At 39.9% G+C, this 14,691-nt stretch overlaps 1 protein-coding gene across 1 annotated transcript in view; it reads right to left on the bottom strand.

Moving 5' to 3' along the window:
• Window positions 1-14,691, bottom strand: part of LOC126456501 (dynein beta chain, ciliary-like) — a 186,722-nt gene that overhangs the window by 150,919 nt on the left and 21,112 nt on the right. Inside the window, exons 4-5 of the mRNA XM_050092251.1 lie at window positions 8,037-8,233; window positions 4,488-4,627 (exon numbers count right to left, since the gene is read on the bottom strand). Of these exons, the coding sequence (XP_049948208.1) occupies window positions 4,488-4,627; window positions 8,037-8,233 (337 nt within the window). The remainder of the gene's footprint in view (window positions 1-4,487; window positions 4,628-8,036; window positions 8,234-14,691) is intronic.

Below are 14,691 nucleotides of genomic sequence, written 5' to 3'. Positions count from 1 at the left end.
TCAATTATGTCGTTTGCAAAGTTCTACCACGAGGGTCCCTCTTTCACTGCTTTCTCCCAGTCCATTTTCACATAGAATTTTTCCTTCTCTTCTCTTCGCATTATCGAATTCCAATCCTCCATCAAAATTACATTTTCATCTCCTTTAACTATTTAAATAATTTCTTTTATCCAATCACATATTTCTTCAATCTGTTCATCATTTGTAGAGCTAGTTGGCACATAAACTTGTACTACTGTGAAGGGTGTTGGTTTTGTGTCCATCTTGGATGTGACAATGCGTTCACTATGCTGTTCATTGTAGCTTACCTGCATTCCTATTTTCTTATTCATAATTAAACCTACTCCTGTATTGCCAACAGCCTTGCCACAGTGTAACACTGGTACCTGTATCACCAAAGTTAGGCGCTGCCAGGCTGGGGTAGCACATGGATGGGCGACCATACCATCTGCCAAACGCTGTTGGCAGGCAGGGTGCACTCAGCCCCTGTGAGACAAACTGAGGAGCTACTTGATTGAGAAGTAGCGGCTCCAGTCTCACACACTGACATGCAGCTGGGAGAGCAGTGTGCTGGCCACATGCCCCTCCATATCCGCATTCAGTGATGCCCATGGGCTGAGCATGACACAGCAACCGGTCAGTACCTTGGGCCTTCCAAGGCCTGTTCGGATGGAGTTTTCAATACTCCTGTATTGCCGCTATCTGGTTTTGTATTTATAACCCTGTATTCACCTGATCAGTAGTCCTGTTCCTCCTGCCTCTTTCTTGGATGATCTACCAGCAGAATGGTGCATACAAGACTAAAAGAACATGAAAATCTTCACTGACTAGGGGAAATAGCAAAATCAGCTGCAGCAGAGCGCACTCTTCAGTCAGAATATCAAGGAGTGAAGTTTTCTGGAACCAAAAATTTGTCTACAATTACTAAGTCTTTTCTGAGAGTATTTGTATGGCGTGTAGCTGTACATGGAAGTGAAACATGGACAATAAGCAGTTTCGACAAGAAGAGAATAGATGCTTTTGAAATGTGTTGCTACAGAATAATGTTGAAGATTAGGTGGGTAGATCACATAGCTAATGAGGAGTTACTGAATAGAACTGGAGAGAAAAGAAATTTGTGACACAACCTGACTAAAAGAAGGGATCGGTTGATAGGATAGATTCTGAGACAATCAAGAGATCACAAATTTAGTAGTGGAGGGAAGTGTGTGTGTGTGTGTATTGGGAGGGGAGAAATAAAAATAATAAAGGGGAGATGAATACAGTAAGTAGATTCAGAAAGATGTATGCTGCAGTAGTTATTCGGAGGTGAAGATGCTGGTACACGACAGAGTAGTGTGGAGAGGTGGTCAAACCAGTCTTCAAACTGAAGACCACATCATCAACAAGAACAACAACATGACTAAGTATTATCCACTGCTATATAGAGAAGCCATCGAAATACATAATCACAAGGATAATTGTAACAGAAAAGACGAAGCCATGAAACTTAGTGGTATATGGGCAATGGCTCTGCAGAATCGATAGATTGGGTCATACAACCTGGAAGACTTAATAGGAACTAAGACATCTGGTCCTGAAAGCCTTCATTGTACTTAAATACAATATAACTACACAGCTTAAAAGACCAACTAATTTTTGTTATTGCTCCTCCTGAGGCTCCTTAAAAATGAAATCATCTTTAAGTGGTATATTGCAATACAGTTATTGTAAATTCTCAAAGTTTACAGTTTTATATCTAAGATAATCAGCTTTGCAAATACAATAAAATATGGAAAACAGATAAAAATGTACAATAGTTAAAGCAAACATCATAATCCCCAAGTGTTGCAGCTTATCAATAATTCAGCCGATTTTCCTTGATACAGCAGGTGATCTCCTCTCTGAGCAATGTGCTAAACTTTTAATGCCACAAATTGTAATTACGTATCTTTTTCTACTTATTAAGGCAGTATACTATGGAGGTTAAGCCACTGGATTCACATTCAGCAGCAGCAGGTTTCAAATACTCAAGCAACATCCAGAAATATGTTTCCGATAATTTCCATAAAACAATTACATTGAATGTTAGAATGATATATTTCATTCTATCATTGTCCAGTTTAAGCTTGCCCTATCTCTGACAACCTCACAATCAGCTGAATTTTACCCACCAACCTATCTTTTTTCTTCACATCATTTTCATAGGGCGCAGTAATGGAATTCCTTTGGACAGAGCAGTTCACAGGCAGTTGTCAATCAGCATTGAAGAACACAGTCACTGATTCGGTTATAGCTACAAATAGTGAAAGAAACTGCATAGGACATATGAAGAATGGAAATAATGACTTGAGGGATCAACCCCGTGCAAGTCACCATCAATCTGGTACCATTACAACTACGTGAAATCTGTGGAAGAATTATGGCAAATAGGCCCATTTTTGTAAATGATATTAAATGTATCACACAGGACAAAGAAATGTTTCAAGACGTAATCATAGTATGTTGCCTTTAAGTAGCACAGTTGTTGACTCTGTACCCAAAACAGAAAAGAAAAAATGTTTATCCACACTGAACTTGTGAAACCTGTTACAGGGGACAGTTTCAGGGTCCATGTATATAGCCAAAAAGGTAGCTTCTGATATTTCACAGGTGAGTGAAGGACTAATTCTGTAAATAATCTCCTAGGCTGTGTCTCAGCTGTTTCTCCACTATATCTTTCTTCCAGGAACGCTATTTCAGTATGATACATAGGAGAACTTCTGTGAAGTTTGTAAAGTAGAATGGGCCCTGGCAGAATTGAAGCTGTGAGTGTGGATCATAATTCGTGCCTGGATAACTAGTCGGGAAGAGCAATGCCACTGAAATACAATGTTCAAGGTTTGTGACCCAGTCTGATACACAGTTTTAATCTGCCAAGACATTACAAGTCTCCACTTGTCCTAATAACACTTGTCCTAATAAACCCAGTCAGTACTCCCATTTACTTGCAGATTTTGTTTCTATGTTAATAGCAGGTTTGGAAATGATACAGATGACTGTAATTCTTCAGTTTTTCTGACATATATCATGTATGAAAATTTTTTGGGCACAAGCAGATCTTTATGACAGACATGCACAACTACCTGACCATCCACCTGAGAACTTTCTGCAGTTTTCTTTGTAAGTAATACTCTTGGATTACATGCAAACATACTCAGTAAACTATACACTGAATAGACAAAAGTCATGAGATAGTGATCTACACATACACAGGTGGTGGTAGTATGGCGTACACGAGGGGTAAAAAGGTATTGCATTGGCAGAGCTGTCGTTTGTACTCAGGTGATTCATGTGAAAAGGTTTCCAACTTGATTATGGGTGCATGACAGGAATTAACAGACTTTGAATGTGGAATGATAGTTGGAGCCAGAGACATATAACATTCCATTTCAAAAATCATTTGGGTATTCAGTATTCCAAAATCCACCTGAGTGTGTCGAGAACACCATGTTTCAGTAACACAGTGGCCGACAGCCTTCAGTGAATGATAGAGAGCAGTGACTTTTGCATAGAATTGTCAGTGCTAACAAACAAGCAACACTGTGTCAAACAACCGCAGAAATCAATGTGGGATGTGTGACAAACATATCTGTTAGGACTGTATGGCGAAATTTGGCATTAATGGGCTATGGCAGCAGATGACAAACGCAAGTGCCTTCGCTAAAAGTACGACATCACTTGCAGCACCTCTCCTGGGCTCATGACCATATGGGTAGGGTCCTACACAACTGAAAAACCATGGCCTGGTCAGATGAGTACTAATTTCAGTTGGTAAGGACTGATGGTAGGGTTCGAGTGTGGCGCAGACCCCACGAAGTGAAGGACCCAAGTTGTCAACAAGGCACTGTGCAAGCTGGTGGTGGCTGTGTTTACATGGCATGGGCTGGGTCCTCTGGTTTAACTGAACCAATAACTGACTGGAAATAGTCATGTTCGGCTACCGGGAGACTATCTGCAGCCATTTATGGACTTCATGTTCCAAAACAAAAATGGAATTTTTGTGGATGACAATGCGCCATGTCAGTGGGCCACAACTGTTCTAGATAATTCGAGTGAATGCAGGGCCACTCAGATCGCCCAACATGAATCCCACCTAGCATTTGTGGGACATCACTGAGAAGTCAGTTAGTGAACGAAATATTGTTTCAGCAAGATTTTTGTAATTATGGACAGCTATAGGGGCATAATGGCTCAATGTTTCTGCAGGGGCCTTCCAACGACTTGAGTCCATGCCACATCGAGTTGCCAAACTATGCCGGGCAAAAGGAGGACCGACACGATGTTAGGAGTTATCCCATGACTTTTGTCACCTCAGCTTACAGCTGGTGATTACAGCCAACGGTTCCTTTGACACTTAAAGTTTTGAAATTGAAGCAATAATCACTTACACAGTAAGAATAAATGCAAAAAAATATTTTTTGTTGGTAGTATTGTTTCTATTTTCAGTAACAAAAAGGGTGACTGACCAGCTGCAGGTGTTGGGTGCTGACCATTTACAAAGGCATCAGAAGATTCTTCCTTTACAGCTTCATTTATCTGTGTTGCCCATTTGATGATCACTCCTTCAATTGCACTTTTCAAGTACAGGTCTACTTTTTCGCCTTTGCTAAAATGGGGGGTAAAAAAAAGAAAAACATTTTACTGTAACATTATACGAATCCCGTAATGGACATTGGTTCAAATTTTGGATATGCACTGAAATCAAAAATTAAAAATTTTAGTGCTACAAAGAGGACTGACATTCCCCTCCTAAAAGAATATGCTACCAACTAAAAGATCAAATTTAAGTGAACAGTTCATAAACCTATTATCCTCTCCATTTTTCTTCAACAGTAGTGGCCAGTAATGGGAGATTAATAGCCATGCACTAGTGTCTACTAAATAATTTGTTGAAATAACTAACAGACACCAAAGAAATGAAGATGACTGTCTTATGGTCACAAATCACGGAGGAAAAAAAACGAATTCATACAAGCAAAACAAGAAGCCAGGGTAAGAAAAGGTCAAAAGAATCGTGCTACTGCAAAATGTGGAAAGGAAATCAGAAATGAAGAATTAGTTATACAGAAGGACCTTGACAAGGCACCTACGGGGAAAAGTATGTATGAATTGATTGGAGTAAGGATGAAGTAAAAGCCCAAAGAGGAAGAGTGTATAAAAAAGTACGAGAGAGAATAGTTTTTAGTATAATAAAATGCTACTGTAAATTCAAAATGCTGGCAACAGCACAAAGCTCTCTGTCACAACTACCGTGCTTTTACTCTGCATGATATATCACTAAAGCACTGCAACATTATTAGTATCACACTGGTTCCGTGTACATGGACCTATACCCACTGCAAGCAAAACATACATACATACATCTCTAATGTAGAATGTCATTATGAGGGGACTTAAAAAAGTAAGTTACACATTATTATGGAAGGCCAAGTAACTTCTGCTGAATACTGCACTACATTTCAAAATGACAGAGATACATGATACTATTTTTCAATGTAGTTATCAAGTCTCTGTAAATAATGGTCAGAACATTCTACCATCTGTTCAGTTCCTCAATGATAGAAATCTGCTCCTTGGTCACAGAGCCATTTGAGGACTGCTGTGGGAACACCCTCATTGCTGAAAAAGATGCAAATTGCTGCAAATCAGTTCCTCAATTGCCTGTGCATCATCGTACGAGGAAAATATCTATGGCTTGCCTTCTGATCAACATCACCCACATCTGTGAAGCTATGGTCAAATTGTTAGCACAATTTCACTATGACTGGACACTGCATTTGGCCCAGACTTTCACGGTGAATCTGTGTGTAATTTAAATTTTTTGCCCACAAGAATTGTACTGTCCCATGTATTTCAAGTTTGAAGTACATTTACAGTTGCCATGCCATTTCATACCACACTGTACAGCAACTGTTATCCATACTACAGCAGAATTGTGCCTGCTGGATATCCAGAAATTAACATTCTCTTTTGACAATGCATCACTCTTGTTGCACAATGGTCTTAGTGTGAGATGACTTGTGTAACTTACCTTCGACATCAGCACAAGCCAATAAAAAACATGCGCTGTGATGCATTCATTCTGCAGTTAATCATGTCATTTTATAACAACAGGCCATGTGAGGTGACAGAGACTATGTTATAGTTCATCTTTTAACCAGAAAAAAGATTAGGCCACATCCTAGATAAATTACAATACACGACAACTGTGAGAGAGGAGGTGTTATTAGATAGAGACTGCATTAGCTATCTGTGGGACATAAGGCATTACTAGACAGAGAATGGATCAGCTGATACTTTTCTGAATTTAAAGTCATCTGTAAGTAAGCCAATATAAACAGCATGCTGTGCCAGGACACAAGAACTTACTTCAGTTACAACGTGAAAACTGCATTCGTGGCATTATTGTTGAACATTGTACTGAATTGCAGAATAAAAGGAAAACTGCATTAGTCACTACAGGTCAGTATACACACTCCCATTCCAGGCATTGCCAGAATTCAATGTGAGTTGCTAGGGCAAAGTTAGCCTAAACTGCTTGGGGGAGGGGGGAGGGGGGTCACCTATGGTGAACACAGTAATGGAAGTTCTAGTAATACCCCCTATGGCATCCAACATACAACTCCAGTTCTTCTCCATATGTTTGGTGTTCTTAAAACGAAGAAGAATGGTTGCCAGTTTCCTTTAGATCTGACAGCCAAGAATGCTGTCACTGACTGTTTTTCCTCTTTTAATCGATTTTTTGAGTCTTCCATAGCATTTAACCTCATTTCAAATTTCTGAAGCAACTATGCCTGGAAGTGTGGCAGATAATCTAAGACGAGTAATGAATACTCACAGCAACAAAGTGAATAACAAATTATTTAAGTTATAGCAAAAGTCAATTATTTGTACTGATAAATTCACAGAGCACCAATAGCATTCTTAGCTTTTGTAAGTGCAAGTTATTTCCTAAGAAAGGAAAGATGAATAATGGGGGTAATAGATAGAGTAATAACCTATTGAACTTTATTCCTGCACAGATTGGAATCAAGCTTCAAAGGCTTCTTCAGCATCTTGTATGAGTGTTGAGTGAAGGCAAGTCAAACTAATTGTTAAAGTGAATTGTGTCATTCTGTGGCTGTATGAAATTAACTGTGTGATACAAAGTCTCATCTACTGTGATGTCAGAGATGTTATTTGATTTATGAATGGCCAGGCATTCAGTTAATAGAAATTTATCATAAACTATGGGAAGTGCATGATAATAAAGTAATGAATTACATAAATGTGCAAAATCAATGTGAAATGTTTTGATAATACAGTAACTAATGAATGCAATGTGTGAAAGCGATGTGAATTGTTCAACAATGGCCATAGATGATTTGAAGACTTAACTGAAGAATGAAATCAAACAAATGGCTTTTCACAAGATTCATAGATTTGCTAGGCAGGAAACATTTTGGAAGTGATGCCAAGGTAAACAATACAATGAACAACTGGGTTAACAGAGTGGTAGCAGCAGACTACAACATGGGAATTCTGAAGGTTTCTGACAGATACGACAAATTGTTTAGTAACAGTGATGTTTACGTAGAGAAGTAAAGTAAGATTCAATTCATTGAGTGACATATTTCTTGTTACTGTATTTTTTTTAAATTTATTGTAGCCAAAAAGCAATTACTTCCTGGACTAAGCAAAATTATATGGACTACAGAGGGGCGAGGAAGCAGGAGAAGAGGGAGGAAGTTATGTCACTCAAGATCCAAGCTGAGAGAGCCCATCTTGTATGAGGAAGGCGAGAGGTAAATATGAAGGGCAATACCTCAGAGGCAGTGGAAGCTTGGTACAATATTTTAAATTCTGAGTTAGACAATTCATTGGTAGCCCTATGCCAGCTTCAGTTCAGATATGCCATCTCATTGTGGACTGCCATCACTTATATTGTTTTTGTACTTTGTAACAAGTATTACAAGTCACTTCAGCAGCAACTTAACAGATAAGGTAAAGAGTTACACAGTCGGGTAAGCCTGTACCTCTCAGTAATATCAACTAGGGCTTGGTGAACTCTCTCCACTCCAGCTGGCATTGGCAGTAGTGTATGGCCAGTAATTTTTCCTCTAACTTCATACACAATGCTTTTGAGTTCATGTATATGTCTTTGTATATCCTCTGCCACAACTTTTGGCCATCCTCTGTGATTCCCAGGGTTTGATAGAAGAGGTACAAAAACCTGTAAATAAGAAATGATAAAATATGATAGCAAAATGGCAACTAACCTCCAAATGACACCACAGAATAAAATAGATCTGAGGGCAACTGTAGGTCATAGCTGAAATCACTGACTTTCATCCAGTTGTATCAAACAAAATAGTATGAAAACAATGATGTAAAAAATGACAAATATTTAAGTTTGTATACCAATATAAGTTAATGTAGTCAAATATTTAAATTATTTAATGAGCAGAATGTAAGAAGACTGTGCAGAAATTTTACAATTTATATATTATGCTATGAGTCCAAAATGCTGCTGTGTTTGAATATATCATTTATTACAATATGCCTATTCTGGCAGGATTGCCATCTTCAGGTTATCTGTGGAAAGCACATCATTTGGTACAATATTTTAAATTCTGAGTTAGACAATTTAATGTATTATAGAATTATGGTTTGTTACATATATCAGGTGGTCTTGACATCCATATGACATTGATGTCTCAGTTGCTGTCACATTACTGTATAAGTTTGGTCCTTTGCTGTTGGTGGAGCTATAGTAGGTGTTAAACTTTCGCTGGAGCAGTTATTTGTGAAGATGTTTAATTATGACAGTTTATTTCATAATGATGTTGCTTGACAGCTGTATTGACAGTAGAGCCAGCAATGTTATATAGTTAGAGGCTGTTTGCTTCTGTGGTATTCTGCAAGTCGTATCTTTGTTCTTACCAGCAAACAGCTTGTAACCATACAATATCGCCGACTCAACTGTCGGATTCATGCTAATGGCAGCCAAAGTGTAACACCCAACTAGAAACTAAGGTGGAACCTAAGGTCTCTGCTGAGATGATGTCTACTGGTGCAGCTTCTGGCCAGTGGGAGAAGCAGTCTATCAGTGTTAATAACTAACATTGGCCATTCCTTGGAAGTAAGGGGCCGAGCACACTGATATGAATGTGTGCAAATTGAGCTGTTGTATCCAGAAAATTGCCCACTGGTAAATGCACATCTGTTGACTTTGCTGATTGTCGTGTTGCTGCACCAACTCCTAGATGGTGCAAGTAATGTCTATTAACAAAATCCAACGCCTAGTGCAAGGGTAGGAAAGGGTGAGATTTGTCACTGGAAACTTTGCGGTACAACCTGGCGTTGGCACCAGGAAACTCTACTGTCTGAAATTTCAGCGATGTTTCAGAGTCTTTAAGCAGGTCGTGCAGCTCCTGGTCTGACTGTTGTGCTGCCACGAGTTCTGTAAAATCCATGAAACGAGTGATGGTCCCAATGTGGGAGAGGCAGTCAGCCACTATATTCCAGAGATGTGTTCTATATCTGTGCTGCACTGAGAAATGTAGACCAACTGGTTGTGCCTCCGAGGTGAACAATTCATGTTATTTTGTCGGAAGGCATATGGGAGCAGCTTATGGTCAGTAGAGATGGTAGATTCTCTGGCCTCCAGTTGAGATCGTGAATATTTAATGGCTTCCTAGATCGCTAAAAGCACTTTGTCATCGGCATTCCATTTCTGTTGAGACGGAGATAGCTCATTCCAGAAGAATCCTAGTGGCTGTCATGCTCCATCACAAAGTTGTTGCAGTGCCGTGCTGACTGCCATCTGACTCGCATCAAATGCCATTGCAAGTGGTGCAGTCAGTTGTTTCAAAAGCCAAGATCATTTCATCCATTCATGAAACTGGTGAGTTTCCCTTGCCCTTTGTGTCAGTGAATGCCGCTGTTAACAGTGCTTGCAACTCTGGTGCATGAGGTAGATGTCGCCAATAGAAATTGTGGACACTTGAGGGAATGACGTAGTTCCCTGCAGGTCTTTGGACGGGTCATCTGCAGAATGGCTTCACCTTTCTCCAGCATGGGCAGCGAACCTGATGGTGTGACGCTGTGGCTCAAAAAACCAACTTGTTCCAGGCTGAAGACATACTTGGGGGTATATAGAACAATGCCATACCATTCCAATCTTCTGAACACTTTGATAAGATGCTGCTAATGTTGCTCCACAGAGATAGAAAAGAACAAAATGTCACTGAGATAAGCAAAACAAAGTTTTAGCCCTTGTAGCATGGAGTCGATGAATCTTTGCCACATTTGCACTGCATCTCATGAGCCAAATGTTATGAACCAACTCTCAAAAAGGCTAAAAGGAGTAATAAGGGCTATCTTTTGCGTGTGTGCTCCTGCCAACAGAATCTGCTTATATGCCTTTGCACAGTCTAAAACAATGAATCCAGTCATGCCACACAATGCATAATTATACTCCCAAAGCAATGGGACGGGATAACGATCAGGGACAGTTCTAGCCTTTACAGCCCAACAGTCACTACAAGGGTGCCATCCACCATTCTGCTTTGGTACTAAGTGTAGTGGACATGACCAGGGCCAACTCAACAGCCGCATCACACATTCACAAATTATGCCATCAAATTCTGCTTTTTTTGCGGCAAGTCAACCTGGTACCAAGCGGCAAGATCAGCATGAGACTGTATGTGATTACAGTGTCATGGGGTATTTCCTTTGGTGCTCCCGGAGGTCTAGCCAATGTTGGGAATCTCAGCATACTCACAACTGGTGTCTTGCATGAGCTGAGCTGTGTCCACTGCCCCATCTCAACGAAAACCTGCAGCTATTAACCCAATGACGCCATTGACAAGCCACATATTTGTTATGTCAGGAAGCAGTTGATAATGTGCCAAAACATCCACACCTATTATGGGTTCTGACACGTCTGCAACCGCGAAATCCCATGTTAAGTCACACTGCAGTCCAAGGTCCAAGCTGATTCATAGCATTCCGTATATTGGTATAACTGAATTGATGACAACAGTCAGGCAGAAGGCAGTACAGATCCATTTGCTGGGCATCTTCATGCACGGGAACACACATTAAGTAAAAACCAGTATCTATGAAGTTCATTCAAACGAAACCCGGTCAGTGCGTCTACCTTTGCCTTACACTTAAGGTGGCACCACATAGCTGCGGGTATGGTAGCGCCATCTATTGGTAGGAAGATTGATATGTGCACACCGTTTGATGCTGCATAGCGACAGTGTGGTTTCACGATGAAGAGAAGGTGGTCACACAAGTTATCGTACACTACCAAACATGCAGGCGAGTAACCAGGAACAACGAGGAGTGATTCGATTTTTGACGGCGGTCAGAGCTGGAGGCCGTGAAATGTGTCAATGAATGAAGGCTGTGTATGGTGAGTACATTCTGAGTTGTTCAAGTGTCATGGAATGGCACAAAAGATTCCTCGAGAGGCGCAAGTCACTAGAAGATGATGCTCATCCTGGCCAGGCTCATTGTGTCATCACACTGGAAATGGTTGAGGAAGTGAATGCTTTCAGTCTTGGACAACAGCAGAATCACTGTTGACAAGATCCATTGGTTACTTTGTGTTATCGGTTGCACAAAGAAGTGTGAGATTGGTTTCAGGCCTGGATCTTACAGCAGCCAACTAGTTTCTTCAAGGATTGAATCGAGAGGCTAGTGTCGCAATGGGATAAATGTGCCAACAGTTTTGGCGACTATTTTTGAGTTTGTATACTGTTTATAACTACATTTTTGAGTTAATAAAATCATTGCCCTTACTCTACACTAGCGACTGGGTTTCACTTGAATGCCCCTTATACAAGTTATTTCTGCCCAGATTTACAGTCACTGATGAATAGGCACTGACACGATGCCCAGAAACTTATCAGCATGTCTACATCTGATTGCCACCAGCATTTGGGTGTGAACATAGAATTGTACCTTGCCTCCCAGGTCCCCAAATCTGCTGTGATACCAGCCAACAGCGGGCTTGTCAGTGACTGACGTCGACAAAGAGGAAGATGAGCGGCTCCTTGATGTCTTGCAATAATAACCCCTGTCTCTGCTGCAGTCACCCCTAGTCAATAATTCTTCCATCTTCTTGGTTAGTAGATCCACTTTGGCGGAAAACATGTCATAATCGGCCAGTGTTACCATGTGCAACGACAAGCTGTTGCACACCACCATAACTGTATCACTGGTGCAGGTGTTATAGCATAAAATTTGTCAAATAACTCCACTACAGCATCTAAGGGCATGCCAGTTTGTGACACAATAATGCCTTTCACCTGTGGTGGCAGAGCAATTACTCTACAGTGTGTGCAAAAGACTATCAGGCACGGCTCCCACGTCCACCTCACTCAGCAGGTGTCATAAATATTGTGAACATCTTTTGTCGCCAATGTCTTATTGGGTTAGAACTTGTCTGATGTCTTCTTCCTGTGAAATGGAAACCTGTCATGTCAGTTTCATTTTTAACTTCTCATCTGCATTCATCGTAGGCAAAGTGGTGATCACATCTTCACTCTCCATTCCGTATTTCTGATCCAGCTGGTGAATTTAGTTGCATCTGCGATTATTCCAGCATAGAGAAAGCTTGCTTCCACCTGCAAAAATCATAATGCTGAGTTATGTGGCCAAAATAGTGGCAAATGATACTGAAGGCACGGGCTTCATCAATGCATACATCATGTTGAACGCAGGTCCTTCCTGTGATATAATGTGGCTAATTCTATCATGTCATGATCACCATTGTTGGTAAGGACTTGTGTCTGTGGCTGTCTGAACAAATTACTATGTACATATTATTAGCCAGCAATATAATAAAAGATTGTCTTCACATCAGATTCAGCAACACTTTATTCTGATGTACAGAGACTTGGTAAATGACGAATGTTGGAGGCATTTTACATGGAAGGAGAATTGACCCAACAACTAGAACATACAACAGTCAAAAGCAACTCTATAACTAATTAACAAAGGAATAAAAAACTATTCTAAGAGTAAGTGCGTAAACATCACAGAACACAGCACCTTTGGCAGCCAGCATGGAAACACTTTGACAGTGTTACAAAATTAAATGTGAAAACCACATGACTTGCACAGCACTGTATTGTCACTTCTGTCTGCTACACCAGTTTGCAGCATCTCGTCAATCGTTTCATTAGTGACACGCAAGATAGCCAGTGCTAGGAAGTGTGCTGTATGCCATACAGGTGGACCATTGGATTTGCAGGAGAAAATATCTGTGCTAATTTTTTAACAGATTTTATTCATACGAACTTTCCACAACATGAAACTGTCTACCATCACCCACAGAAACTTGCTGCAATGAACTTCTCAAATATTTGACACCTCAACACGATATCAAGGTTGTCTGGTTTGATTGCCTTATTTGCTCCATTTATAAAAAGACTGCATCCCCCCCCCCCCCCCCCCCCCACTCTCTCTCTCTCTCTCTCTCTCTCTCTCTCTCTCTCTCTCACACACACACACACACACACACACACACACACACAAAATATTTGTACACTCTCTCTCTCTCTCTCTCTCTCTCTCTCTCTCTCTCTCACACACACACACACACACACACACGCACAAAATATTTGTATGCCAAATCCATTTCTGAACGTGTCCTAATTTCTACATCCTTTGCAGATTCGCTGGTGGTTACTGGAGATACATCATCAGCATACATGATCACTGTTTCCTTTACAGCTTCTGGCATGTCATCTACATATAGAATAAATAGTAATATGGTCCCAATACCAAATGTTGGAGTATACCGTATTATAGCTCTTTGAATACTGAAAGCACATTTTCGATTCTGTTCCCATGTTTGTATGTTATCTCTACATATTCTTGCCTATTTTCAATAAATGATTTGATAATATTTACTGTTCTGCCTCTTATGCCATACCGGTTAAATTTTTCTAATAGAAGTCTCTGACACACGCAAGCAGAAGTCTTTGATAAGTCAAGGAAGATACTACAGACTTGTTTCTGATTTTCCAGTACCCTGACTACATATGCTGTGAAGTCTACAACTGCTATCTTTGTGGATCGACTGACTGCAAATTATATTTTATTGGCCTATTGTCTACAAAAGTAACTTATGCATAAGACATTGTACAAGTCAGTTTACAAGTATACAGGCAAAAATAATTTCTATGCTTCCTCATTTAAGATTACAATAAAACACTTCATACAGGAAGTATTTACAGTACAACTTGCTCAAAATGGAATCGCATGGGACAAAAATAATTTTCCAAACTGGAAAAGTTTCTAGATTACACAGAACACAATAGGTTACAAAAAATTTGTCAAGTGCTATGCACACAAGTATAAATTTGTAGCTTTCTACATATTTACTTACCTTTACTCTTGTACAGTAGATAGATATTTACTTACTGTATACTGTACAATAGAACACACTATATTATTATACTAACTGATACATAATATGGCATGTCTGTGTTTTTACCAACTGATACATAATATGGTATGTCTGTGTTTTTACTTTAACTTCAGATTCATATATTGTTGTACACACACACACACACACACACACACACACACACACACACACACACACACATTATTCCTGTGTTTGTTTAATTTACATTTCACTTTTTTTTTTACCACATATCAAGGAGG

Source organism: Schistocerca serialis, chromosome 2 (genome assembly GCF_023864345.2).
Source record: "Schistocerca serialis cubense isolate TAMUIC-IGC-003099 chromosome 2, iqSchSeri2.2, whole genome shotgun sequence".
Taxonomy (NCBI): Eukaryota; Metazoa; Arthropoda; class Insecta; order Orthoptera; family Acrididae; genus Schistocerca; species Schistocerca serialis.
Note: the sequence above shows the minus strand (reverse complement) of the source record. Positions and strands in the feature narration are given on the sequence as shown.